General features: G+C 39.6%; 4 protein-coding genes across 10 annotated transcripts in view; 3 read left to right on the plus strand and 1 right to left on the minus strand.

Annotated features, from left to right (window-relative positions):
* Positions 1 to 10,746, plus strand: part of CFAP70 (cilia and flagella associated protein 70) — a 99,071-nt gene extending 88,325 nt beyond the window's left edge. Inside the window, exons 26-27 of the mRNA XM_045783586.2 lie at positions 8,368 to 8,415; positions 10,411 to 10,746. Coding sequence (XP_045639542.1) covers positions 8,368 to 8,415; positions 10,411 to 10,491 — 129 coding nt within the window. The 3' untranslated portion in view covers positions 10,492 to 10,746. The remainder of the gene's footprint in view (positions 1 to 8,367; positions 8,416 to 10,410) is intronic.
* A 1,119-nt stretch (positions 10,747 to 11,865) lies between these two features.
* On the plus strand, positions 11,866 to 13,489 carry MRPS16 (mitochondrial ribosomal protein S16). The gene is made up of 3 exons (XM_045783521.2): positions 11,866 to 12,072; positions 12,506 to 12,766; positions 13,249 to 13,489. The coding sequence occupies exons 1-3, from the start codon at positions 12,060 to 12,062 to the stop codon at positions 13,380 to 13,382; spliced, it is 408 nt and encodes a 135-aa protein (XP_045639477.2). The 5' UTR covers positions 11,866 to 12,059; the 3' UTR covers positions 13,383 to 13,489.
* A 155-nt stretch (positions 13,490 to 13,644) lies between these two features.
* On the plus strand, positions 13,645 to 23,962 carry DNAJC9 (DnaJ heat shock protein family (Hsp40) member C9). Its single transcript, XM_045783520.2, has 5 exons — positions 13,645 to 15,949; positions 16,122 to 16,262; positions 16,820 to 17,074; positions 19,212 to 19,298; positions 19,664 to 23,962. Exons 1-5 carry the CDS (start codon positions 15,770 to 15,772, stop codon positions 19,778 to 19,780), a joined length of 780 nt encoding a protein of 259 aa, XP_045639476.2. The 5' UTR covers positions 13,645 to 15,769; the 3' UTR covers positions 19,781 to 23,962.
* The window catches only part of FAM149B1 (family with sequence similarity 149 member B1), a 76,027-nt gene continuing 69,535 nt past the window's right edge, over positions 20,298 to 26,789 (minus strand). For 3 of the 7 annotated variants that reach the window (XM_087863039.1, XM_087863037.1, XM_045783509.2), the window contains 2 exons: positions 26,537 to 26,662; positions 22,277 to 23,961 (listed from right to left, as the gene is read on the minus strand). In XM_087863039.1, the coding sequence (XP_087719165.1) occupies positions 23,764 to 23,961; positions 26,537 to 26,662 (324 nt within the window). In that variant the 3' untranslated portion in view covers positions 22,277 to 23,763. Of the gene's footprint in view, positions 22,199 to 22,276; positions 23,962 to 24,609; positions 24,764 to 26,536; positions 26,663 to 26,789 lie in introns of those variants that run through there. The other 4 variants (XM_087863038.1, XM_045783510.2, XR_015724823.1 and 1 more) reach the window with 3 other exon arrangements.

A 26,789-nucleotide genomic window follows, 5' to 3' on the forward strand; every position in this document is an offset into this window, starting at 1 on the left:
CAAGATGAAGCAGCAAGTGCTGATGTGGAAACTAGCTAAGATAATTCATGGAAGTGACTACATTAAAGAACAGATTTTCAGTGTAGATGAAAAAGCTGTATATTGGAAGAAGATGCCATCTATGACTTTCATACCTAGAGAGAGGTCAATGCCTGGCCTCAAAGCTTCAAAGGACAGGCTGGCTTTTTTGTTAGGGGATAATTGTGACTGGTGATTTTAAGTTGAAGCCAGTGTTCATTTACCATTCTGAAAAATCCAGGGCCCTTAAAAATTATGCAATATCTACTCTGCCTGTGCTCTACAAATGGAACAACGAAGTCTGGATGACATCTGTTTACAACACAATTTACTGAATATTTTAAGCACGCTGTTGAGACCTATTGCTCAGAAAAAAAAAAATTCCTTTCAAAATATTACTGCTCATTGACAATGTACCTGGTCACCCAAGAACTCTAATGGAGATATACGAGATTATTTTTTATCCCTGCTAACACAACATCCATTCTGCAGCCAATAGATCAAGGAGTCACTTTGAATTTCAAGCCTTATTATTTAAGAAATTCATTTTTTTAAAGCTATAGCTGCCATACATAGTGGTTCCTCTGATGGACCTGGGTGAAGTAAACTGAAAACCTTCTGGAATCCAGGATTCACCATTCTCGATTTCATTAAGAACATTAGTGATTCAGATGAAGAGATCAAAATATCAACATTTGCAGAAGTTTGGAAGTTGACCACAGTCCTCATGGATGATTTTGAGGAGTTCAAGTCTTCACCGGAAAAAGAAAATGCAGATTTGGTGGAAATAACTAAAATTAGAAGTGGAGCCTGAAGATGTGACTGAATTGCTGTAATCTCATGAAAAATTCACAGATGAGGAGTTGCTTCTTATGAATGAGCAAAGGAAGTGGTTTCTTGAGACGAAATCTACTCCTGGTAAAGATGCTGTGAAAGTAGTTGAAATAACAACAGAGGATTTAGAATATTATATAAATTTAGTTGATAAAGCAGTGGCAGGGTTTGAGAGGATTGATCCCAATTTTGAAAGAAGTTATACTGTGGGTAAAATGCTGTCAAGCAGCATTGCATACTACAGAGAAATCATTCATGAAAGGAAGAGTCAATTGATGTGGTAAACTTCATCACTATCTTATTTTAAGAAATTGCCACAGCCACCCCAAACTTTACCAACCCTCACCTTGAACTGCTAGCAGCCATCAACATTAAGGCAAGACCCTCCACCAGCAAAAAGATTACAACTCATTGAAAGCTCTCAGATGATGGTTAACATTTTTTAGCAATAAAGTGTTTTTAAATTAAGGTGCATACATTGTTTGTTTGTTTATTTATTTATTTATTTATTTTAAAGATTTTATTTATTTGTTTGACAGACAGCCAGCAAGAGAGGGAACACAAGCAGGGGGAGTGGGAGAGGAAGAAGCAGGCTCCCAGCGGAGCAGGGAGCCCGATGTGGGGCTCGATCCCAGCACCCTGGGATCACACCCTGGGCTGAAGGCAGATGGTTAACAACTGAGCCACCCAGGCGCCCCCGTACATTGTTTTTTAAAATGTGATCTATTATTGCTCACTTAATAGAGTACGATACAGTAAACACAACTTGTATATGTACTGGGGAACCAAGAAATTCATTTGACTCACTTTATTGTACTGGTCTGGAACAAAACCTACAATGTCTCTGAGGTAACCCTGTGGCAATAACACACATATACACGCAAAAGAAATTGGAGGAAAAGGATTCTACAAGCTGAAAGATGTAATAACAAGTTTCACTACTGAAAGAGTAGACAAGAAAACAAAGAATGGTGGTTACTGTTGGGGGAAAAAGTTGGGGAACAGAGTGGATACAGAAAGGATAGAAGCGAGACCTCTTAATGTATATCTTATTATATCCTTTTGATTTTTTAATGATGTATATGTATTATCTATTCAATGAAGATTAACACAGAAGTGGATTTGCAAGGTTGCTGGATAAAAGATTAATATAAAAAATCAACATCAACAAAATCAAATATCATCAGGAACGACCAGTTTGAAAGTCTAACTTAAAAAATCCTATTTAGGATCTGTATGGATAAAAGTGTAAAACTTTATTGAAGTGTATAAAAGAACATTGAATAGAGATTCTATGTTCATGGACAGGAAGTTTCAATAACATAAAGTTGAAAAAATTTCCCAAATATCTAATTTAAATGCAATTCCAATAAAAATAAAAACAGTTTTTTTAGCAACTTGATCAAGTAACCCTAAAATTCACTTGCCCAATAAAGGCTAAAAAGTAGCAATGACAATATGGACAGGGTAATAAGGAGTGAAGGTTTTTCTACCAATTATCAAGTCTTGTAATTAAGTCTAATAATTAAAACTCAGTGGTACTAGTGTAGGAATACATAAGTGGAACATAATTGCTAGACAGAAGTAGACCCACATATATATATGGAAACGTACATTTTGATTAGATTTTGATTACTCAAAAATTATTGGGGTTTCCTAGGACCCTGAAACTGTTCCTCCAACAACTAAAAACTACACATGCACAAGATATTAATTACAGTATTATTGCAATTGCAAAATATTGGAAACAACGTACATAGGAGAATATTTGAATAAACTATGGTATAGCCACATAATAGAGTACTATGCTGCTGAAAGAAATAATGGAGAAAATCTCTATGAACTGATGAGGAGTGATTTCCAGGATATATTGTTTGGTAAAATATAAATAAATAAATAAATAACCTAAAGTGCAAGATTTTCATAGTATACCACCTTTCGTATAAAAAGGAAGGAAAAAGAAGAAATCATACAAGAGTGGCTCATTTGCAGAAAAAAAAACAGGAAGAAAAAAAAACAGGAAGGAAAAACCAGAGATTAATGAGAGTGGGTTCTATAGGTCATAGACCGACATAGGGTAGAAGGAAGGGAGAGAGTGAGGGGGTGGCCCTCTGTACCCCTTTGTACAGAACTGACTTTTGGAACCATGTTAATGTTTCATTTTTTTAAAGAAATAAATTCAATAAGAAATGGGGAGATTGTATAATATCATAACAACAAGAACAAAACAAAACTACTTCCCATGAATAACATAATAACCCTGAAGATAGGAAAAAGAGAACTAATTCAATATACTTCTGAAAAATTATTTGAAATATATATTCTCAGACTCAAGAGAAAAAAACCTCTATACAAATATTGGATTCCAGTTAGTAAGCTGCTTTTTTGTGGAGTCATGAGTTAGCAGTTCTGAAATTACTAAGTATTCTATGATTTTCCAAATAAGATTATACTGTGGGTAATGGGAGCCAAGTTTCTCATTGTCAGAAGAGTTACAATAGGGAAACCAGGAAGATAGAATGACCTTGTAGTGGAGGATTAGAATTGAACATATTGATATAAGCTCATGATTTGATAGATTTTATAGATAGATAGTGGGGGGTGCTTGGGTATACCTAGGGCTCAGGTCTTGAATATCTAAAAATTGGAGTCCATTAGAAGGAACTAGGACATTTGCCCAGTTTAAAAAAATTAAAGGAATCATAGGCTTCTTGGAAATGGCTGATTCTAGAACTGGGATAGGGAAAGTACAAGATGAAACTAGAATATCTTTCTGGATCAAAGTAAAAAGTGCTCAAAGAAAGATCGAGACATATCAAAAACACACAGGGAAAAAAGAAAAGACAAAAGAACTAGCATAAAGGGGAGTCCCTCAATGGCCCTAGTAAAGGATTATAAATGACAATCTATCAGCCCACAGTAATATAATTGAACAAATAAATGAATGGTAGACAAGAAGGCTTATAGTGGAAGGCCGACTATTAAATGAGTAAGGAATTAGGGAATTAGAAAATCATAATTTGGAAACCACCATAATAATAATAAATTCAGGAAATAGTCATCAATGAATGCTGAAATTATGGATTAATGTTTATGGATTAAGAAGATATTTACATAGTCATAGTATTTCTCCGTGAGATATTTATTAATTGCAAAGGGAAACATAGTAAGGTTATAACAGAAAAATCTGGCAGATAACAATCTAAACAAATGATCAAAGTTACCATCACCAGTATTGGGATAAACAACATGTGCCTCCTGATAGGATGCAACACAACTTCATTTTTGTGGCATTCCTGCCAAAAGTTCAGAACCTGATATAATCATGAAGAAACATCAGACAAACAGAAATTGAGGAATATTTTACAATTACTGTCCTGTATACTCTTCAGAAATGCTAATGTCATGAAACAGAGGCTCAAGAACTGTTCCAGATTAAAAGAAAGGCTGAAGATGAATTTTGAATGCAAGGCATGATGCTAGATTTTATTTTGCTATAAAAGACATTTTGGGGGGCGCTCCTGGATGGCACAGTTGGTTAAACATCTAACTCGGTTTGGGCTCAGGTCATAATCTCAGGGTCGTGGGATCAAGCCCTGTGTCAGGCTCCATGCTCAGCTCAGAGTCTGCTTGGGATTCTCTCTCCCCCTCCCTCTGCTCCCTGCTCGTGTGCTCTCTCTCTAAAGTAAATAAATCTTTTTTTTAAAAAAGACATTTTGGGGACCTTTGGAGAAATCAGAATGAGGTATATAGATTAGATAGTAGTATTGTATTTTAGTAATCTGCCGATTTTGATAATTATACTGTGGTTGTGTAAGAGACTGTACTTGAAAACACATAATGAAGTCTAAAGTGCATCATTCTGCAATTTACTCTCAAATGGTTCCAGAAAAGTTAAAATATATACTTGTATGAGTGTGTATGTGTACAGAGAACTGTACATGTAACTTTTCTTTAACCTGAAATTATGTTGAAAAAATTAAAAGATAATTCATTATGATAATGCAAATTAACACCACACTACATAATAACTAGAATGGCTTACATAAAAAAGACTGACAATACCAAATATTGACAAAGATATGGAGAGACTGGGACCCTCATACATTGCTGGTGGGGTTGCTGAGCAGCCACTTTAGAAAAGTTTGGCAGATTCTTAAAAGTTAAACATACACTTTCCATATATCCCAGTGATTCCACTTCTCCATATCTAGTCAAGAAAAGTGAACATATGTCCACACAAAAGTTTCTCTATTTCATTGCAGCATTTAATAATAGTTAAAGACTGGAAACATTCCTAATGTCCATCAGTGAATTGATAAACAAAATGTTGTATATGTACACAATGAAATACTATTTAGCAATAAAAATGGATTTTTGGGGGTGCGTGGCTGGCTCAGACAGTAGCGCATGTGACTCTTGATCTCAGGGTTGTGAGTTTAAGCCCCATGTTGGGCGTGGAGTCTACTCAAGAAATAACTGAAATTATGATTTATGTAACAATATGAATGAACTTCAAAAACATTATGCCAGGGGTGCCTGGGTGGCAGAGTTGGTTAAGCAACTGCCTTCGGCTCAGGTCATGATCCCAGGGTCCTGGATCGACCCCACATCGGGCTCCCTGCTCAGTGGAGAACCTGCTTCTCCCTCTCCCTCTGCCGCTCCCCCTGCTTGTGCTCTCCTGCTCTCTCTGTCAAATAAATAAATAAAATCTTTAAAAAAAAAACATATGCCAAATGAAAGAAGCAAGGCACAATAGATTATATATTATTTTATTCAATTTATATGAATTTAGGGAAACTATTGAGATAGAAATAGATCCCTAGTTCCTTACGGCCAAGAATGGGAATGGGGATTGACTGCAAACAGGAATGAAGGAACTTTTTGAGAGTGGTAGAAATCTTCTAAAACTGGATTGTGGTGATGGTTGCACAACTGAAACTTAAAATTAGTGACTTTCATGGTATGTAAATTATACCTCAATAAAGCTATTTTTAAAGACTATATATTCCCCCCAAATGAGGAACAAACGGACTATTCAATAAATACTGGTGGAGCAACTGGCTATCCATATGGAAAAACTTAGTTCCATACATCACACCAAACACACACACACACACACACACACACACACACATCCAGCTGGTTTAAAGGCCTAAATCCTAAAACCTTAGACTGTTTAGAAGAAAATATAGAGAATACCTCTATAACCTCAGAGTGTGCAAGCTTTCTTATGACTGTAAAAGCACTAGCCAAAAATAAAATAATCAATAGATTAACAACTTTAAAATTGGAAACTCATACATAACAAAAGACAATAAAAGCTTAAGGACTTTATTATAAATATTTGCAACATTTATAACTAACAATTACAGTTTATGTAATTATATAATATAGCTATTATATAAATATGTCCTACAATGAGGAAAAAACCTTACAAACAATCTGATTGAAAAATGGTCACAGAGTTGCCAGGGTGGCTCAGTCAGTCAAGCGTTGGGGTCTCGATTTTGGCTCAGGTCATGATCTCAGGATCATGAGACTGAGCTCCTCTTTGGGCTCTACGCTGGGTGTGAAACCTGCTTGGGATTCTCTCTCTCCCGCTCCCTCTGCTCCACCGTCAAAATAATTTTAAAAAAAGAAAGAAAAATGGTCACAAGATAGGAATATACAATTTGCTGAAGTAGAAATTGTAAAAGTTAATAGATGTATGAAAAGAAGTTTTGCCTTACTTGTAATCATGAAAATGCAATTTAAAATGACAATGTGACAGGGCACCTGGGTGCTCAGTTGGTTAAGTGTCTGCCTTCAGCTGAGGTCACAGGACCCTAGGATCCAGTGAACAGGGGGCCGGTTTCTCCCTCTCCCCCTGACTCCCCCTCTGCTGGTGTGCTCTCAAATAAATAAAATCTTTTAAGAAAATGACAATGTGACAGAAATGCACACCCATCAGATTGGCAAAAATTAGTCTGATATTAACATTGATAAGGATTCTCATAATTGCTAATGGATATAAATTGGTACAACTACTTTGAAGTGCAATATGGTATTATTTACCCAAATTCATATCTACAACTTAGCCATTTTATATCTAGATACATTCCTAAGAAAAATACCAGAGGACATGTATAAGAATGTTTACTGCAGCATTTTCCATAATAGCAAAAAAAGAAATTGTCACTCTTTTCAAAATTGTTTTGACTGTTCTGGATCCTCGCATCATTTGGACCTCTTCCTCCCTACAGCAGAAGTGAAACAAAGATAATACTGACAGGAAAGGAAAACGTGCTAGAAAATGAACTGAAATTCTGTGAACCTCAGGTGGGGAAATCTTTGAAATGTACATATTATAGGAAAGTCTTTTAAATAATGAAACATTTGTGAACTAGTAAAAATTTACCATGAACTAGCACTGATCAGAAAATTGGACTAGATATTCACTAAGTTTCCTTCTCGCCAGAACATTCTGCAGTTTTCATATTTATTTAATATTCTGTATTATGGATGTAGTTCCTATTTATGTATTTCCCAAGTGACATTGCATACTCTAATTTGTTATGCACAAATTGTTAAGTCTAATAGTGAATTCATATTATTCTCATTTAGCTCCTAGATGAATGCTTCCTGCAAAGAATAACTGGGAGGAATAGTTAGTGTTCTCATCCCATATCCAGATCTGCACGGGTAATTCCAGTATCTGCTTTTTCTAATACATAGAGACAGGATAAAGTGTAGTAGTTAAAAACTTGGACTCTGGAGCAGGATGCATTGTTTTAAAAGCTGACTCCTCCAGTTATTATCTTCATAACCCTGGGAAGTTATTTATCCTCTCTGTGCCTAGGTATTTCCATCTGTAAACATAGAATTATAAATAACAGGTTTTCTCCTTGAGTTGTTTTGAGGATTAGGAATGAAAGTATGTAAAGCACTTAAAACAATGTAAACAATTAAATGTAAATGTAAATCACAGAGTAAACATTATATACGTTTTAGCTATTATTAACAGAATGGCTTCAATCCTGAGATTTCAGGGGGGGAAAATGAGAAACCAAGTTATCTTTAAGCTTTTTTTTTTCATTTTTAAATTTTTATTATTATTATTTTTTTAATGTAGACTCCATGCCCAACATGGAACCCAATGCAGGGCTTAAACTCAGGACCCGGAGATCAAGACCTAAGTTCAAGAGTCGGATGCTTAACCGACTGAGCCCAGGCGCCCTTCCTTAAGCTTTTTGAAACAAAGAGTATATGTATGTGTGTGTGTGTGTGTGTGTGTATTATATATATGAGATATATCTGAGATATATGGGAGCTATATATATACATGATATATATATATATGAATATCTGCTTTTCCTTATCACCTTTCATTTTCCTGCTTCCCTTTTGAATTCAGAGGTTCTTAATTAAGAAGGTATGGAGTCCTCTCTTTTGGTAGAAATGTTCGTGGCAACCTGATTTCCCGCCATAATGTTTATGATATATCATTATAACCAGCTGCTGCTCTTTTTTCAGGCTGGACGGCAACTGGAAGCAGAGCAGGCCTATAAGTACACGACGAAGGTATGATGCAGATGCCTCTGCTGTTTTCTGTACTGTACTCAGGTTGGGAAACTGGGAAGAAGATGCTGGCTTAATTCAGGACTTTACGGCATTCTATCATTTCATGATGTGCATTTTTTTTAGAGGCTTTTCTTATCATCTTTGCCATTATCATAGGGCTGCTGGGTTTGGAATAACCCACATATTACTATGAGGGATTTTTTTTCTACCTCTTTTTTTTTTTTTTAAGATTTTATTTATTTGAGAGAGAGAGAGAGAGACAGAGAGAGTACAAGCTGGGGTGGGGCAGAGGGAGGAGGAGAAGCAGGCTCCCCGCTAAGCAGAGAGCCCCATGTAGGGCTCGATCCCAGGAACCCCGGATCACGACTGGAGACAAAGGCAGACGTCCAACCAACCGAACCACCCAGGCACCCCCCACCTTTTTAAAAAAGATTTTGAGAGAGAGAGAGAGCAGAGCTAGAGAGAGAGCACAAGTGTTGGCGGGGGGGGGGGGGTTGGTACTACCTCTTTAGAGATTTCGTTTAATGGAAAGACAGATGGCCTAGGAGTCAGAAGACCTGAATTATGGTCATAGTTTTGCCACTAAATCTACTATGTTTTCTTTGAGCCTCATTTTCCTCATGTACAGACTGAAGGTATTGGTCAGCAAACTTTGTGTAAAGGGCAAAATAATATTTTAGGATTTGTGGGCCAAACTGTCTCTATTGTGTCTACTACCCTCTGCCCTTGAGTGCAAAAGGAGCCATAGACAATACATAAACAAATGAGCATGGTTGTGTTTCAAATAAAACTTTACTTAACAAAAACAGCAAGCTAGATTTGGCTCATAAGCAGTAATCTGCCAACCCCTAGTCTATTCTATTATGAATTACAGTTCAAATTAGTGGCTTAAACAAATTAGTTTTATTTTTCTCATCTAATGAAAAGCCCAGGGCTGGTACCAGAGTTCCACAATGTCACCAGAGACCCAAACTCTGTCTTTCTGCTCCACTAATCATAGCATGCAGTTCCTATCCTTCATAGTTGCAAGACAGCCATTGTAGCTCAAGTCACCATATCCATGTTTCAGGCACAATAAAGAACAAAAGGGAGGAAGAACAAAGAGGATACGCTAGCTATTTACCTCCCTTTAAGAAGCAATGACTTTATGGGAATAAAAGATATAGCATAGGGAATATGGTCAATGTTATTGTAATAGTGTTGTGTGGTGACGGATGGTAGCTATACTTGTGAGCACAGCATAACGTATAGACTTAAAACCACTATGTTGTACACCCAAAACATGGTGTACACCCAAAACATGGTGTGTCAAGTATACTCATAAAAAATAAAGATGTTTAATTCACATGTACATAGTATTTGATGGTAAAGAAAATCATCTCCAGAGAAAAGTATCTACTTTCAAAAAAAAAAAAAAGCAGCAGCAGCTATGACTTTAGCTTACATTGGACTGGCCACAACTGGTCATAAGACTACCCCTAGCTCTAAGGGAAGAAGGAAATCAAGCTTTTTAGCTGGCTGCATTCCTGCCCTGAAAAGAAATGAAGATTTTGTTGAAAGAAAGGAGAGTGGGTATTCAGTAGGCAACTAGATATCTCTACTACACATCTAGAGGCTAAAAATAAATTCAGATCTATTATTTTTGTTTTGTGTGTCTTTGATTCCTGTAACTTGCCAAATTGGAATATTGTAGTCAAGATAGACTGGGTGATAATGTGAATTCTTTTAAAAATACTTTATTAATGTTGTTTAACAAAAAAATACACAAATTGTAAATGTTCATACTACTTGAAGTTTCATAAAGTGAATATGTCCATGTAATCAGCACAACGTTCTGAGGTCTTTTAATGGAGTTGCCATGAAATAGGGAATATAGGAAGAGCCCAATTTCATGCCAAGGAACTATATTCTTTAACTGTGGCTCAGTAAATGAGGGGTCTCCACATAGGTATATCAGGTATGATATGTATCCTCCCCTTCCTTCTTCTTATGCAGCTTAAACTAAAAGATAAGACTCTGCTTGCAGAGATCCACATGGTACAGGAGACGCTTGGCTTTGGAAATCCATCTTTCTGACATCCTTCCAGCTGAAGAATATTCTATGTGGGACTCTGAGCTCCTTTCCTTCCCAGAGAGATTAAGCCCCGGGCATTTCACCATATGAGGTCTGGGGATGGAAAACACCATAAACAGAAACCCATTCTTTTATTTCCATTGGCTATTTTACTGGATGGCTATTACTGGATATTTTACAGGTTGACAGTAAACTGGATGACAATAAAAAGTGAAAAAGATTCAAAACTGATCAGTGTGGTTCTGGAGTTAATTAAGGTCTACTAAGATATACGTAAGAATAGAATTATTTATTTACATAATTAAAGTAAAGCAGGTTCATTATTAGGATTTCTGGTAAAAGCTTATCAGGTCATTCCTGGAAGGCAACTGCTAAGGTCTCTGGCTAGGTTCACTTCCTGGAACTAGAGAATTAAGGCATCAATTTCTAAGGTGGACCTAAAGGAAGACTGCTATGCTGGGTCACTGTGTTAGAACAAACACATTAGTTGTAGCCAGACCCTTTGGATCCAATGGGGAACATAGCTGAACAGAGCAGTCTTTGCTGAAGGTGGAGGTACTGACTACCTCTAACCACGGGTATCTTCATGGATCTAAATCACAGGGACTCCGAGTCCATTAACTTATTATAATAGATGCAAAACTCTTCTCGACTGAGGCCAGTATTCTAGGGCTAAAGATGACAAAGGAACCGTACTTCACTCCTGTCCTCCTGGATCACTGCATAGCAAAACCAGGAAAAAGACTCCTCTTCCTTAATTTTTTAAAGAAGGTGCAGAGAATAGGAGGGATGTGGGAGAACATGAGGGGAGGTGGGAGGTATATTAATAAACACAGAAGAATAAAATAAACCCTACCCTCATTTATAGTCCGTGTATAGCCTTGGTTCTAACTCTACTTCTTAAATTTATGAAGTCTTCCTGCCCTCCAAGCCTGAGGCACCAAGGAAGTTTCAGGTTCGCCTTGTCCTCTGCTCCGCCAGTACTGTGTACGGACCACCTTTACTAACTCCGGTGTAAACTCAGCCTATCTCTCCACGCCACTGCGAGCTTCCCGGGGGCAGGACAGCGCCCTTTCAGCCAGGCGTTCTCCGCACCGCGCTTTGGCTCTAAACAGGCGCTCAAAATACGTTCGCGGGAAGGATGGATCTGTAGAACACTTTAGCACTTCGGGCCGCTCCCAGGGATTCTCCCAATATTCCTCACTCCTAGAGGAACCCACAGTCCAGCGCAGGTCAAGAGCACCCACATAACTCTACTCGCACTACCACCCAAGATACAAGCAAATTGCAGCGCGCCTTTCTCGAGGCGGTTTAAAGTACGTTAGGGTTCAAGGCGTTGCATTATGGGAAGTGTAGGGGCAGGAAAGCGGAAGGGGCGGGGCGAGCGGAGTCCTCGCTTCTTGCGCAGGGGCGCTAGGGCTTGGGTAGCGAAGTGGTGAGGTCAGTGGTGTCGCACTGTGGACTTCTCTGCGTTCGTCCCTCGCCCCGCCCGAGGCCGTAGAGCTGATCGGTGGCGGGCGGCAGTGCCCTTGGAGGCGCGGCAGGTGCCTTGGCGCACGCCGGCCTCAGCATGGTCCAGCTCAGTGAGTGACCTTCCGGGACGGGGGCTGGGGGGCGTCTGGGACCCGATGAAGCAGCCCTCCTAGGCGAGCTGGAGGCAGCCCGAACCCGAAACAGCCGCACTGCCTTACGTTTGTCCGTCTCAGGTTTTGCTCGCTTAATCCTTCCTCAAAATGTATGAGATAAATGGCATTCAGTTTATAGATGAGGCCGCTGAGGCTCCGTCGTGGTCACAGAGCTCTTACGTGGCAGGCTGGTGTTGCGCGGGTCGAGGAGGTAGTCCTTTCTGGCTGAAGTGCATGAGAGGAGTTTCACGAAGAATACACTATCTAACGCGGGTTGACAGTAGTTGGTTGGATAGAAGGATGTTTCAGTTAAAGAAGGGGCTTGTTTTATCTACCTCGTTTTGTCCATTTTATGTACTCGCTTCTTGTGTGTTAACTTACTTCTCCGCAGCCACTGTCCTGTGCAGAGTCTACCGTGGAGGACATTTAACCATCCGCCTTGCCCTGAGTGGCTGTACCAACCGGCCTTTCTACCGCATTGTGGCTGCTCACAACAAGCGTCCCAGGGACGGCCGTTTCGTGGAGCAGCTGGGCTCCTATGATCCCCTGCCCAACAGTCACGGAGAGAAGATTGTTGCTCTCAACCTAGACCGGATCCGGCACTGGATGGGCTGCGGGGCCCACCTCTCTAAGCCTGTGGAGAAGCTTCTGGGTAACTCAGCTCTAGCCTTACTTCACTGAGGGGATTGTAAGTTGAGGTCAGTTTCAGGACGATAAGAGTTAAGAGTGATTTTCATTACCTCAGGCTGCTCAGGGCTAGAGTGAAAGCTGAAGTTGTGATCTAATTGTCATTTTGATTGGAGACCCCTTTTGTGGACTCTTTTATGAGATTTCTTGGGTGAATGGGATTTTGTACTGAAAATAGGAAGTGTGTCTTGAATGACTCTCTGTCCATTTATCTTTTTTCAAATAAGGACATTAGCTTTAGGAAGTAACATCCATTGTCTCCTTGTAGTAAATGGAAGGGAGGGAGTTGGGGGAAGAGATAAGACAGTTGGGCAAGAGAGGAGGAGCATGTTTTAAATCCGTGCTGTAGGTTAGGTCTCCGTTAGGCCTTAACTCTGTGAGGCTAAGTTCCCAGGGAAACATTGGCTTATGCTGTATTATAATGAATGAAAATCCTGTTGCTTTTAGGTCTTTCTGGCTTTTTCCCTCTGCATCCCATGATGATCACAAATGCTGAGAGGCTGCGAAGGAAACGGGCACGTGAAGTTCTCTTAGCATCTCAGAAAACAGATACAGAGGCTACAGAAACAAAAACGAGCTGACTTCAGTGAGCAGAGCATTGGGGAAAAGGTCAAAGTCCTCATAAACACTTGTGCAGAGCTCTTAGTTTTATTAGATTTGGAGGTCAATAAATGGAGTTTCTGAGTCACCCATGCTCTTCTGGCCTAACCTGAGCTGGACTGGAGATATTTGTTCTTTCTGACATAGAGCTGGGTCTAGGTACTAATTAGCTTTTTCAGCCTTCATCTGGAAAAGACAGTGGCTCTGGGGTGTGTTGGACTTTTGGGTTGGGCCCTGGATCTCTCAGACAATTTTACAGTCTTCTGCCTTCTAAGACTTCCCTGTTTGAAAGCCCCAGCAAGCCCATCCGTGGTCCATCCACACAATTCCTTCCTTAATCATTTATGGTCATCCCACTAGCTCAAGAACACAGTTACTTTGTTTTGCTTATTTATTTATTTATTTAGGTAATTGTAGAGTTACTTTCTCTTGTTTGACACATAATCTCAAATTTACAAAGGTAGATTTTTTTTATGAGCTTTTAGCCTATAATAACATACTTTTTAAGAATGAGAAACTGGAAGAAAGGTAATACTGAAAAGTACCTACATACGTTCTTCCCCTTTACAAGTAAGGTTATTTGTGAGGATTATTGGGTATCATGAAGGGTGGGTAGGATTGTCTCTATTTTATTGATGGGAGGCTGAGATTCAGATATGGAAACTTGCCCAACGCCATCTATTTTCATTTGGGCAGAGCTAAGATTCAGACCCCAATATGCATACCTGGAGAGCCCTTTCCAACGTATTATATTGTGTGTGGCAGGGTGAGTGTGAGATGAGCAAAGATGAGGCTTTGCAAAAGTCCACTTAAAAAGCCAGTGATAGAATGTGGTTTAGGTGTCATGAGTTTGGTAATATAAATGACTGGCTGTGCCCCAAGCCCAAAATGTCACATCTGCCTCACCAGAACTGCAGGTCAATCACAAGCATGGATCAGAGGATTTTAGTGCACACTCTGGGTAATACAATTCCAAATTCTGGCATAAGACTAGGATATAAGAGTTTATAGAGGAGATACTAAAGCCTTATCAATGTACCAACTTATTTTATTTTCTGGGTTTTATATATTGAGAACAATTACCAGCCTTCTTAGGGGGTCAGGTCTCTCCCAGGGTTGTCACTGGTGGGCCTCCCTTGCTTTGAGGGGACTTTGAAGGCAGGGCAGGCTGAGAAGAACTGACTACCTGGATTTGATCATGGATCTGGGAAAGAAAAATGCTATGAAAACCATGGGAACTCTGGAAGTTAAAGATAATAATATACTCTGGAGAGTTTAAGGTCTTTGGATAAGCTTTAATTGGTAGAGCAAAGAAGAATGATTATGAAAAGTATTGACCAGTAAAGGGAACTGCTGGGAAATGGGTTAAGGTAAGGTATTTTGAGCTATTGAGTTTCTGCCAATTCAAGTATTCACTTTGTGCCCTGGTCTATCCTTCCTCTGTGGTCTGTGTAGGCATACTTCCCCTGTGAGCGCATCCTGTCCCTGATTTCCGGTTTTCCCTAGCTCTAGCCTTGCTTTGGATCTCCTGACACAGTTTCTTACCATCTCTTAGTTGATTGCATTAGCTTATGTTGCTATCACCCTATCACCTCAAATCCAACATGCTCAAACACAGCTCTGCATTAAAAAAAAAAAAAAAAAAAGCCTTTACTTCAGCAGCTTTATTTTTACTCAGGTGAGGGTTTGGTCATGGTACCTTAACCAAAGCGGAAGGTGATTAGGAACTGGAAGGTGAATGGGTATGATTCTGTAATAAATGTTAACAGTTTTTAAAAGACCAGTATTTTGTGCTTTTGGTTTACACTTTTTTCTTGCAGAAATGAGGAAAGGTGCTTACCTAGCAGTCCCAAGCTGTAGGTTGCAAAGTTATCGGATCTTAAGTTTTGTGTACTCTTGTCAGGATCACTGAAAAAGAACGAATCTATTTAACGGTGTTGAACCATGTCAAATCGCCAAATGCCGATGTTATGCTGTTTTTTACTTAAAAAAAAAAAAGGCAAACAAAACAGCAATATATAGTTTCGACGTAATACGGACGTGCCATAAATTGAATGAACTTCTGCACTGGGACACTGGTGAGAAGATAAGCGCCAGATTTCTTGAGCGAGGGGTGGGTGGCGTGGCACAGCGCTGCGCTCAGCACACTGAAGGAGTTCCCGCGGCGGCTGCAGTCTCCGCTGAAGTTCTGGCCACGCCCTCGTTTTGCAGCCGCCGTAAAGTGCGACGCCCATTTGGCGCTTCTTGTGACGCAGTCGCCCGGGGCTTTTTTTGCGCGGGAAAAGGGGGCAGCCTTGAGCTCTAGCTGGTGTCGCTGGGACGGGCAGTTTTTGCGGAGTTTGCCGCTCGCTCCCTATTCCTGCCGGCTATGGGGTTGCTGGAGCTGTGCGAGGAGGTGTTCGGTACCGCCGACCTTTACCGAGTGTTGGGCGTGCGGCGCGAGGCCTCGGATGATGAGGTCCGACGCGGCTACCACAAGGTGTCCCTGCGGGTGCACCCGGACCGGGTCGGCGAGGACGACAAAGAGGACGCCACCCGCCGCTTCCAGGTACGCGAGCCCCAGCTCCACTGGCCACCTGGGTTTCTGTCCATGTTCTGGCCGCCCGGCCCGCGCAGGCGGAGTCCGCCCAACCTGGCCTGGTGTTTTCTAATCTTTATTTCTCGCAGCGCGGTTTCAGTGAGGGATGCAGGGGTGACTTCTGGATGCTCTTAACCCGCAGATCCTCGGGAAAGTTTATTCTGTTTTGAGCGACAAAGAGCAGAGAGCATTGTACGATGAGCAGGGAACAGTGGACGAAGATTCTGATGTACTCAACCAAGATCGGGACTGGGAGACGTATTGGAGGTTACTTTTTAAAAAGGTAGAGGACTCTGGAAATTTCTGTGTGATTCTTCCCGTCATTCATTCAACAAACATTTATTGAATGGCTGTAAGGTATTGCATTTTGTGTTGTGTAGGATTGGGGAATTTCTGTTTCATCTTAAAATACACATACGTGCAAGTATTCCTCGGGAGATAACATATCTTTGAAGAAGAATGACTCTGTTTAACCGTTAAACATACACACATACTTTTACTGAAATGGGTCTTTAATTCCCTGTTGATGTAGAGCAATGGTAGTGAAAAGGGTGGTTTAATATTTTATAAGATAATGCTTCATTTTACATATCCACGTGTAAGTCTTGAGTTCTTCTGGAAACTTAAATGTTCCTGGTCTGTAGTTTAGTAGTTGTGAAGGTTGGAATGGGGCAAACTCTGGAAAAGCTTTGGCATAGAAAGTGTGTTTCCTTGCAACAATTTCAACTTAAGCAACTATTGTAATTGGAAAGAAACATTTCAACACCTAAATCTAGCTTTACTAATATACTTTTTATTTAAAATTCTCAGAGTTAAAGCATATGTCTCTTATTTGTTCAGATATCTCTAGAAGACATTCAGGCTTTTGAAAAGACATACAAAGGTTCTGAAGAAGAGCTGGCGGATATTAAACAGGCCTATTTGGATTTCAAGGGTGACATGGATCAGATCATGGAGTCTGTACTGTGTGTGCAGTACACAGAAGAACCCAGGATAAGGAACATTATTCAGCAAGCCATTGATGCTGGAGAGATCCCGTCCTATAATGCCTTTGTCAAAGAATCGAAGCAAAAGATGAATGCAAGGAAAAGGAGGGTAAGATTTTGAATGCTGTTTATTATTATTTATATCTTGATTGCTTCCAAAAAGAATGTGAGGGTATTTACAATAATAGAAATATGTATAAGATTACTGAGATGAGAGTAAGGGTTAACTCATTTCTTTTCTAATAAAATGAGCATACCTGCTCATCAGGAGAAACTTTTTTTTCTTCATATGTTGTGCTCAAGAGGATTTTGCTAGGTGGATTATTTAATATCATCTTAAAATAACACTGAAATATTTTTTATGTGGGCCAGTACTTGTAGCTTTGTCAAGGCTTTCCTCAAGAAATAAAGTAATGGAGTCCAGATATATAGAGTGGACCGTGGTGCTCACTGGGTTAAGAGGTGGGGAGAGGGTGACTAAAAATTTTTTTTTTTTACTATTGTCTTGTTAATACAGATTTTCTTTTGTTCTTGCCCAGATTGATTCTTGAATTGGACCCATAATATACATTTCTAAACAAATGATTTAGTTTATTTTGATTAAAGTGTCTTCCCAAACACACCCGGAGAGGAACACTTGTGAAAAAATCAAGAATTGTGGCTTCTGTATCTTACTAAACTGTTGAGTTGGTGAGGGTAGGGATGATGGCAGGGAAAAGGAGCTTAAGGACAGACAGCTGAAGTTCTAGGAGGGAGTGGAGTCACAGCAAGCATCTGTCTCTCTCGTCTTTTGGGGAAGATCAGACTGGTACTGAAGTAACCATTGCCTCAACTTGGCTTTCCTTGTGGGAGCTCAGTGGAGAGCACTGTAAGATTTTAGATCTCTGGTGGGTACCTGAGATGGGTGCTTTATTTTGTATGGCTCAATTGAAGGTGGAGGTAGGTCTGCAGTTTTGCTACAAGATACCTACAGGGGAAAGCTGGGGGCCGTGTGTGTATAGCGAAGTGGAATGTGTATCAAGATTATAATTTTGGGGGGCGCCTGGGTGGCTTACTCGTTAAGCGTCTGCCTTTGGCTTAGGGCGTGATCCCGGCATTCTGGAATTGAGTCCCACGTCAGACTTCTCCGCTGGGAGCCTGTTCTTCCTCTCCCACTCCCCCTGCTTGTGTTCCCTCTCTCGCTGGCTGTCTCTCTCTCCGTCAAATAAATTAAAAAAAAAAGATTATAATTTTGGGGGTGCATGGCTGACTCAGTTGGTAGAGCATGTGACTCCTAATCTCAGGGTTGTGAGTTCAAGCCGCACGTTGGGCATGGAGCCTACTTTAAACAAAAAAGTCATCATCTTGGCTCATAGGCTACATCTGTTTAGGCCTGCTCTGGCAGTTGGTAATCATTTTCTCCAGTGAAACTGAGCACAGCTATATCCAGTAATAGGATTTTAGCTTGGGAAACTTTCCTAGAGTTGGGGGCAGGTGGATGGCATAGGTTTTTAGAGAGACTCCAGCAAACCTGGGGAGTGGGTATACAGTATTAAAAGAAAGAAATTGAATACAAGGACTGAAAGTAGACAATGGAAACTCTTTTTATTGGAATAACAAAATCCTAATGTATCAGCATTCCTAGCTTTAATAGTGTTCATTGCTATTTAGAAAATATACTGGGGTTTGGGACCTATTATAGTGTTGTTGCCCTGAAAGAAAGAACAAACTCATTAAACCTTTCCCAAGGTATTCTTGTGGTATTTTGGAATCAAAATTTGGCAGAAGACGGTTGCTTTGAGATTAGGTAAAGAAAGGTTAAAACTGAATTTGTTAGTGTTTATTACTTGGGAATTTTAAACCAGGGTTATTCTCTTAAAAAGTGAATTTCCAGAGGAGCGGAATTTGAGATAATTGTATCCTGGCAACATTTTTGAAGGCATCCTTGGTTAAATGACCTTTCCTAGCTCTCCTAGCATTTTGTTTTCATTCTTATCACCATGTGGTTTATGAATACTAAACTACTTGCTACCCCTAGCTAGTAAAAATGGGGAAAACTCAGATATGCTTATTGGAATCAGAGGATCTACTGCATGCTCTCTGCAGTGTTGTCTTTAATGAATGACATATTTGTGTAATTGTGTCCTTTTTTATCTATATAATCCTCAAATTGAAAGGTTCTTACCATAGATTTGCTTTGGGGAAAGAGGGTGTATTTTTAGTACGTGCTACGTTGCCATGGAGTCTAACGTGAGTTTCTGTTTTAGGCTCAGGAAGAGGCTAAAGAAGCAGAAATAAGCAGGAAGGAGTTGGGCCTTGACGAAGGGGTAGATAACTTGAAAGCGATCATTCAGGTAAGCTTAGCAGATTGTCTTTGAAGGTTGTCACTACTTCTTTCATGTTCTGATTCCTACTGCTAATACTTTCTTGGTAGTGTATAGTGTTGTGGGTGTTTTGTTTTCTTCTTTTAAGACATAAGTCACGTACCATGTTTTCATCCTTTTAAAGTACATAATTCAGTGGCTTTTAGCATATTCATCAAGTTGTAGAACAGCACTAATTCCAGAACATTTTCGTCACCTCAGGGAAAAAAAACAACCCCTTGCTCATTAGCAGTCATTCCCTGTTCTCCCTTCTACCAGCCTCTGGCAACCACTGAGTATTTTTGTCTCTGGATAGCCTTGTGTTTTGAAAGCTTGTGTTTTAACTTCTTAAACAGAGCAGACAAAAGGATCGGCAAAAAGAAGTGGACAGTTTTCTGGCTCAAATGGAAGCAAAATACTGCAAACCTAAACGAGGAGGGAAAAAAACGCCTCTCAAGAAAGAAAAGAAATAATGGAATTTTCTCTTCAAAAGACCTTAGGTGTTAATTGGTGCCATTGTAGGCAAGGTACAGTTAAGATTTGAAGACAAAAGTGGACCCTGCCCTTAAGAATGGTGTCTTTCCAGCCTAAATTATTCAAATCAACTCTGTAAACCAAGCAGAATTTCTCAGCCAATTTTAGTAATGCTAGAAATCCCCTGACGTTCTTTGAGGCCCTGCATGAAGGAATTTGGCGATTTTTGAGGGAATGGGGGAGAGTGGGGTACTTCCTGGCAGCGCTTGCCTCTGTGGATCTTCTGTACAAGGAATTCTTATCTAGAATGTGGGTCTGTCCCATATTGACTTCAGCAGTTGTCGTTTGCCACGCAGGAGTGTGCACACAGCCGCAGAGTGTTCAGAGTGATGTGTGTGTTTATTAATAAGAGTAACTCTACCTAGCTAGAATGCTCTCAGAACACTTGCTGGACTTCTGTCTTTCAGATATTTGCCAGTTTGTTTTCGGGTTTAATATTCTTGAATAGATCCTCTCTGCTTTTTGTTTTACTCAGCCGGGTTTTGTACTCTTTGCTTGAAGTATAGGAGAAACAGATGTTGAGGTTACTTCAAGCATCTTTGTAAGACTTACACATGATGAAATAAACAAGTTAAAAATGATTAAGTTCTGGGGCCTTTAAATGATCTCAGTGATCATTTAAACTATGATCTAGAAACACTATAAATGGGGTTCAGAGAAAAGAGAAGAAAAGTAAACCGGGTCAGCTTTGTAGTAGGTAGCCGGATTTAAGCAGCATAAAGAGAAGTTGTCCTGCCTGTAACTGTTGCATGTCTGTCCTTAGGCAGGTTGCAGATCTTGTTTGAACTTGTTTCCTCATCTATAAAAGGGTGAGGGAGTTGGGCTAAATGACTTCTTCGGGGCTCCTTCTGATTCTCTTAACTTTGAAAGGCAGGCCATCTTGATCCAGTGGTTTGTTATCATGCACTCATGGTATTGATTTGTGAGAATAGTATAGAGATGTTTACTTATATTTAGTCAAATTGGTATGTACTCATTGGAATATATGGACATTTTTGGCAACTGATAAAGTCTCTGAGTTATAGACTTTTATGCATATGGTATTGAATATATAACAACCCTTCTGTTACTGAGTTTTATGTATGATAATTTATCTGAGGTAAGCACATGACACATTTTTAGTTTGTGGTTACAAACAGGTTAAAAAATACTCTTTAATTGTGTTAAAATATAATTTAATGCAGGTGGTTTGCAGCATCTGTCTTCATATGATAGTATTAGAACACTTTGATAAATAAAAAAAATTACCCTATTTATGATCATTTGAATTTATCTACTCTGAAGATTTACAATAAGATCTAAAACTGGTATGATCATCAAAATAAAAGTTCGATGAAATTCAAATAAAATAAATTTAAGCCATAGTTAAAACCACTGCTGCGTTTGTGAGTGTACTCCAAAAAAGGTCCATGGTGAAATCAGAAGAATGCTGAAGTTCTGTACTTCTGCTCTTAGGATATGTTTATACTAAACTAATTACCAGAGTTTCTGAAATGTTAAGGTATTGTTGGCTCACTAATAGATTCTATAAATTCTTACAGTTTACTTAGAGTTTAAGGAGAAAATCTGGTGAGTTTAATAGTGAAAAAAAATATATATATGACCACTAAGGTCCTTTAAGAAGCAAAGAAGCATAATCTGACAGGAAGCAGGCTTTGTGAGGTTGACATGACTTACTACATAAGCTACTTTATACCAGTGCTCCACGTTTATGTCTTTAGTTACTTAGCCCTTCCATAGCTCTTTGCCTGTAAGATTGGACATCTAAAGAGAAAGCTTTAGGAATGACATCTGTTTGATGAGTAACTCAGATTTTTGACAGCTCTGTCTCCTAAAACTGCCTTTAAAAATGAGTACAACTCTCCAGAAATTCATACAAGCGGAAGTATTTCAAAGCCGGTGATACTGTTATCAGACAATTATTTGCTGCTTTTTGTGTATGTATAGTCTCAGAATCCTAGAATAATTGAGCTGATCATTGTTAACAGACAACATGAGATTTGGGGATAACTATTCATTTGTTACATCTCTGGGTACAAATTTTAAGTCCAGTGGAATAGGTTAACTTATGCTGAAAGAAGACAGGAACTGGAGAGGGAAACAGTACCCGTGTAATCTTTGGTGGATCCTCTTTTTTTCTCTGTCAGTTATACCAGATTAATGCTTCATGAAGATGGTGTTGTCTCTTGTATACAAGCTTTGTGTCACAAGATGACTTAACACTGATTCATGAATATTTCTCACGTGTTCCCTGCAGCCTGAAGCAGGTTCTTCTCATTTGCCCTATGGTCCCTGCCTGGTTCTAGAGACTGGACCGCCTCTGTTTTGAGATTTTGTAGACCCAAGTAACTGAGGACCTGTCAGACAAAGGTGACATCATAGAGTAACATTAGTAGACATTCTAGATTTGGTAATCTCAAGTTCATATCAAGGGCTTTTTTTTTTTTTTTTAAGATTTTATTTATTTATTTAACACAGATAGAGACAGCCAGCGAGAGAGGGAACACAAGCAGGGGGAGTGGGAGAGGAAGAAGCAGGCTCATAGCGGAGGAGCCTGATGTGGGGCGCGATCCCATAACGCCGGGATCACGCCCTGAGCCGAAGGCAGACGCTCAACCGCTGTGCCACCCAGGCGCCCCTCAAGGGCTTTTTAGCTCCAATTATCAGTTGGACTTAAATTTGGAGACTGGGACTAAGTAGTAAAGTATATGTTTATCAATGCCATAAAAACCACATTTGTATTATTTTATCATGTAAAACCAGACAAACTGCATTAAGATATGAAATCTGGTTTTAGAGAAAAGGCCACTGGGTGCCTGGGTAGGGCTCAGTTGGTTAAGTGTCTGCCTTCAGCCCAGGTCATGATCCCAGGGTCCTGGGATCGATCCCTAAATTGGGCTCTCTGCTCAGTGGGGAGTCTGCTTCTCCCTCTGCCCATCCCCCTGCTTGTGTTCTCTCTCTCTCAAATAAATAAATAAAATCTTAAAAAAAAAAAAGAAACATTAGAGAAGAGGCTACTAATTAAAAAGGACTAGTATGTCTGTTTGACTTAGCTAAATGTTAAGACTATCAGTAGGCTGAATATAGTAACTCTAGCTCAGAGGTGGCATTGCTTCTCTGTGAGGACTTATCCAAGAAAGAATCCGTAGAGACTACCAAACTATGCTAATAGGAAATGAACAAGAGAATTCACTTGGAAGACAAAGATGGTTTGAGGCAGATTACTTTTTAATGTAACTTGTTGATTAATCTTATTAACAGGAAACATTTCGACTGCCTAACACTTCCGAATTTCACCTACACCATAATGAGAATGACCCTATTGGTGGTAAATATATCATTATAGAAAGAATTAAGATGCCCTTAAATTTTCTCCCCTCCTGTGAAAATACAATCTATAGAATATGACTTAGAAATCAAAAATTAATGGAATGGACTCAGACTCAGCATGTCCTGACATTTTTGAATTTCTTTTTTTTCCCCCCTAAGATTTTATTTATTTATTTGACAGAGAGAGTACAAGCAGGGGGCCTGGCAGGCAGAGAGAGAGGGAGACGCAGACTCCCCACTGTGCTGGGAGCCCAACGTGGGGCTCTATCCCAGGACCCCAGCATCATGACCTGAGCCAAAGGCAGATGCTTAACCAACTGAGCCACCCAGGTGCCCCTTGAATTTCTTTTTTTTTACCTTGGCGTAGCAGGTTAACTGACCACAGCAGTTTATCCTATAACAGTATGGATTTTGTCTACATAATAAAATCCATGCATTGTTTGAATATTATAAACATGACTTATTTAGCTTAAACTTTTTAGATTGAAAAAAAAAGTGGTTTACTTTGCCAGAGTGGTGAACTTGGCTCTGAGCAATAGAGTTCTCCTCTGTCTTTATTATTATCCCATTTCCAAAAGGAACTTGAAGTGATTTACAAAGATGTAGAGAAACAAAATCTATTAAAACCTGGAGGAAGGGAAAATAAACATAGAAACAAAGGCAGGGTCTTAACATAGTCACATTGTAGTAAAATAAGAGCCATGGTCCCACCTGTCACTGCAGATCCCCTACCAGGTCGGGCCTGATGAGGATACTCAACAGCACACGAATGATGATACTGTGTATCTGGCTGCAAAAGAGAAAAGATGACACACTACTTATGATGTGACTTCTCCCAAAGGATAATATGTTAGTGGGTTGACAAGGGAAAACCTTGAAATCAGACAACCATGCAAATGGCATTGTCTGACAATCTGAGGGACACGTTGGCTGAGTACACTCTTGTATTTCAAGTAAAAAATTCCAAGCTAGAGGCCCAAAAAGCCATTTGTTAACTTACAAAAAATTTTTAAGTTCTTTTCTTAAGTTCTAAAATTTTATTAATATGCCTTTAAGAAAATCTTAGCATTTATAAATAATCCATATGGTTTTATATTTCTAAGCATTTATAATTGGCTGCCAAGGCAATTTTATCTAATTTAGACTGTCTGCTGATTGTTTAAAACAACAGAATGGAGCCTTTTCAGCAACATTGAAATACCCATGACTTTACCTCCACACTTGAGATGTGACTCTCAATATGAAACATTTCAAAATTATAAGGAATTTAAAGATTTTAAGACAGGGCTAAAATATTGAAATGCAAATATCAAAAAAAGCTGTCAATGCCATCCTGCTGGTACTTCTGGAATAAAAAACATCCCGTTCCCTGTCAGAGCACTGCAATCAAGAGATTTCAGGAATTTTTTTCTGGTGAAGCCCCATTTTCTTTTTTTAATTGGAGTCACCAAACTTCTTTTCTTTAGAGGGCCGGAAAGTAAATATTGTAGGCTTTGTGGTACGTACCGCTGCGGCTCCTCAGCTCTGCTGTTGTAGTGGGAAAGCAGTCGGAGACGGTACATCAACGGACGAGTTTGGTAGCTCTAATAAAACTTTATGTACAGAAACAGGCAATTTTTGTGGTAAGCCGAATGGCCCATAACAGTAGTTTGCTGACCCCTCTTCTAGATGAGAACACCAAGGAGCGGAGTGCTAGTCTGCAAGTGCCAAGCCAGGGACTCAGATCTAGTGCACTTAGTTACATTGAGCTACCAGCTCAGCTCCCTTTGCATGACAGCACATTGGGAGAGGAATAGCTAAGGTATGAAATTCTTACTTTTATTGTTACAAGCATAAGAAAAAAGAAACTGAAATGTCTTCATCTGTTTAGTTTAATTGCTAAAGCAATCAAAAATTAAATGTTTTATAGAGAATCTAGCCATAGATTATAATCATCAAACACTGCTTAACAAATGCTCTGAATCAAATTTTGAGAAAATTAATAGAGGTTTTCATACTTTCTAGGATTCACATTGAGTATGAATCAGAAATGCTCACATTTCCCTTTAGCTCCTGTTTTGGTGAGTCTCCCCCTAAATAAAGCATCTTGAGGTCTATTCAGTTGAATAGTGTCCCCCATCCCCCATCCCCTACCCCCGCCAAAATTTATGTCTACCTAGAACCTGTGAATGTGACTTTATTTGGAAATAGAGTCTTTGCAGATGTAATCAAGATAAGATGAGGTCATATTAGATTAGGGTCAGCCATAAATTCAGTGATTGGTATCTTTCTAAGAGGGAAATTTGGACACAGAGACACACAGGGAAGAAGGCTGTGTGAAGGCAGAGGCAGAAATTGGAGTGATGTGGCTGCAAACCAAGGAGTACCAAGGATTGCTGGCAACCACCAGAAGCCAAGAAGAGATAAGAAAACATTCTTCCCTGGAGCCTCGAGGGGGAACATGGTTCTGCTGACATCTCGATTTTGGACTTCTAGGCTCTGGAACTGATAGAATAAATTTCTGTTGTTTTAAGCCACCCAGTCTGTGGTGATTTGTTATGGTAGCACTAGGAAACTGATACACTGTCCCGTTAATTTGTTCTCCCCACTCCTTCAGTGGAGGATTGTACAGGGCTTTAGGCGCATACAATTCAAGGGTTATAAGTTGGAATAAGTGGGCTTCAAATATCACCATCCCGAAAAGTGGTACAGGATTTGAGGCCCCTGACTCCTGGGCACCGAGTGTGGCTCCAGTTCCCCAGGCTCTTCAAACCCTCTTGCTCCAAAGCAGATGAGGTGGGGCTGAGTGGCTGGCCTACAATTGGGTAAGGTCAGTGCATGACCTCCAACCTCCCAACTAAGCTTTTTCTATTACTTGCTTAAAAGTAAAAGGGCCAGTAAGTGCACATTAAATGGTAAGGTGATGTGAGCATCTCAAACACCAATTTAAAAAAAATGAATGTCCTGACTTGCCATCCATCCTTCCACATCATAATCTGATACCACTTTTGGTGTCACTCTGTAAGAGCAGGGTTAGAGAATGAGTTATGCTGATTTGATGTACTGGAATTTTAACATTTTTTTGCTTATTCTCAGAAATATTTAATAAGTTAATATTTAACAATTTAAATTGTTTAAAATTTGTGACTTATGTATAAGGCATTTTACCTTATTCTACATTTTACCTTATTACCTTTTTTATTCTATTTGAGTGTCAGAGACCAGTTAGAATTTCAGTAAAATGTACTTACAACACTATTTTTATTGTTAAGAGCCTCTGCTTTTATTCTTGGAGTTGATTAAGGCACTATGTGAAATCTTAAGTCTGCCAAACTAGTTTTTTTCTTTCCCCAACTGTCAAGACCATAGAGGAAGTATGTCACTACCAAAAATGATTGAGTTGTGTTGGGCCTGGAGAAAAAGTCAGGTAAAAGGAGCCTCTCCTGGGGCTGCTGATGGTTAGGCTCATCCACCACCGCACTTCGAGCTCGACTGGAGTCGCCGTGGGTTTTCTGCAGGGAAGGCAAAAATTACAGAAACCATTAAAACAATTTGTAGCGAGAGCTATGCATGTCCTATATCAACCCAAGTAGGCATACGGTAACTGCAGGCCAAGCAGCTCCAATTCCATTGTCATAA

Source organism: Ursus americanus, chromosome 6 (genome assembly GCF_024610735.1).
Source record: "Ursus americanus isolate L20-20 chromosome 6, mUrsAme1.1.p, whole genome shotgun sequence".
Classification (NCBI taxonomy): Eukaryota; Metazoa; Chordata; class Mammalia; order Carnivora; family Ursidae; genus Ursus; species Ursus americanus.

Coding starts and splice junctions, on each gene's coding strand:
- MRPS16 (XM_045783521.2), top strand. Junction 12,767..13,248: donor GCCTGTGGAGAAGCTTCTGG/GTAACTCAGCTC, acceptor TGTTGCTTTTAG/GTCTTTCTGGCTTTTTCCCT.
- DNAJC9 (XM_045783520.2), top strand. CDS start 15,770: ATGGGGTTGCTGGAGCTGTGCGAGGAGGTGTTCGGTACCGCCGACCTT. Junction 16,263..16,819: donor GGAGGTTACTTTTTAAAAAG/GTAGAGGACTCT, acceptor TTATTTGTTCAG/ATATCTCTAGAAGACATTCA. Junction 17,075..19,211: donor TGAATGCAAGGAAAAGGAGG/GTAAGATTTTGA, acceptor TTTCTGTTTTAG/GCTCAGGAAGAGGCTAAAGA.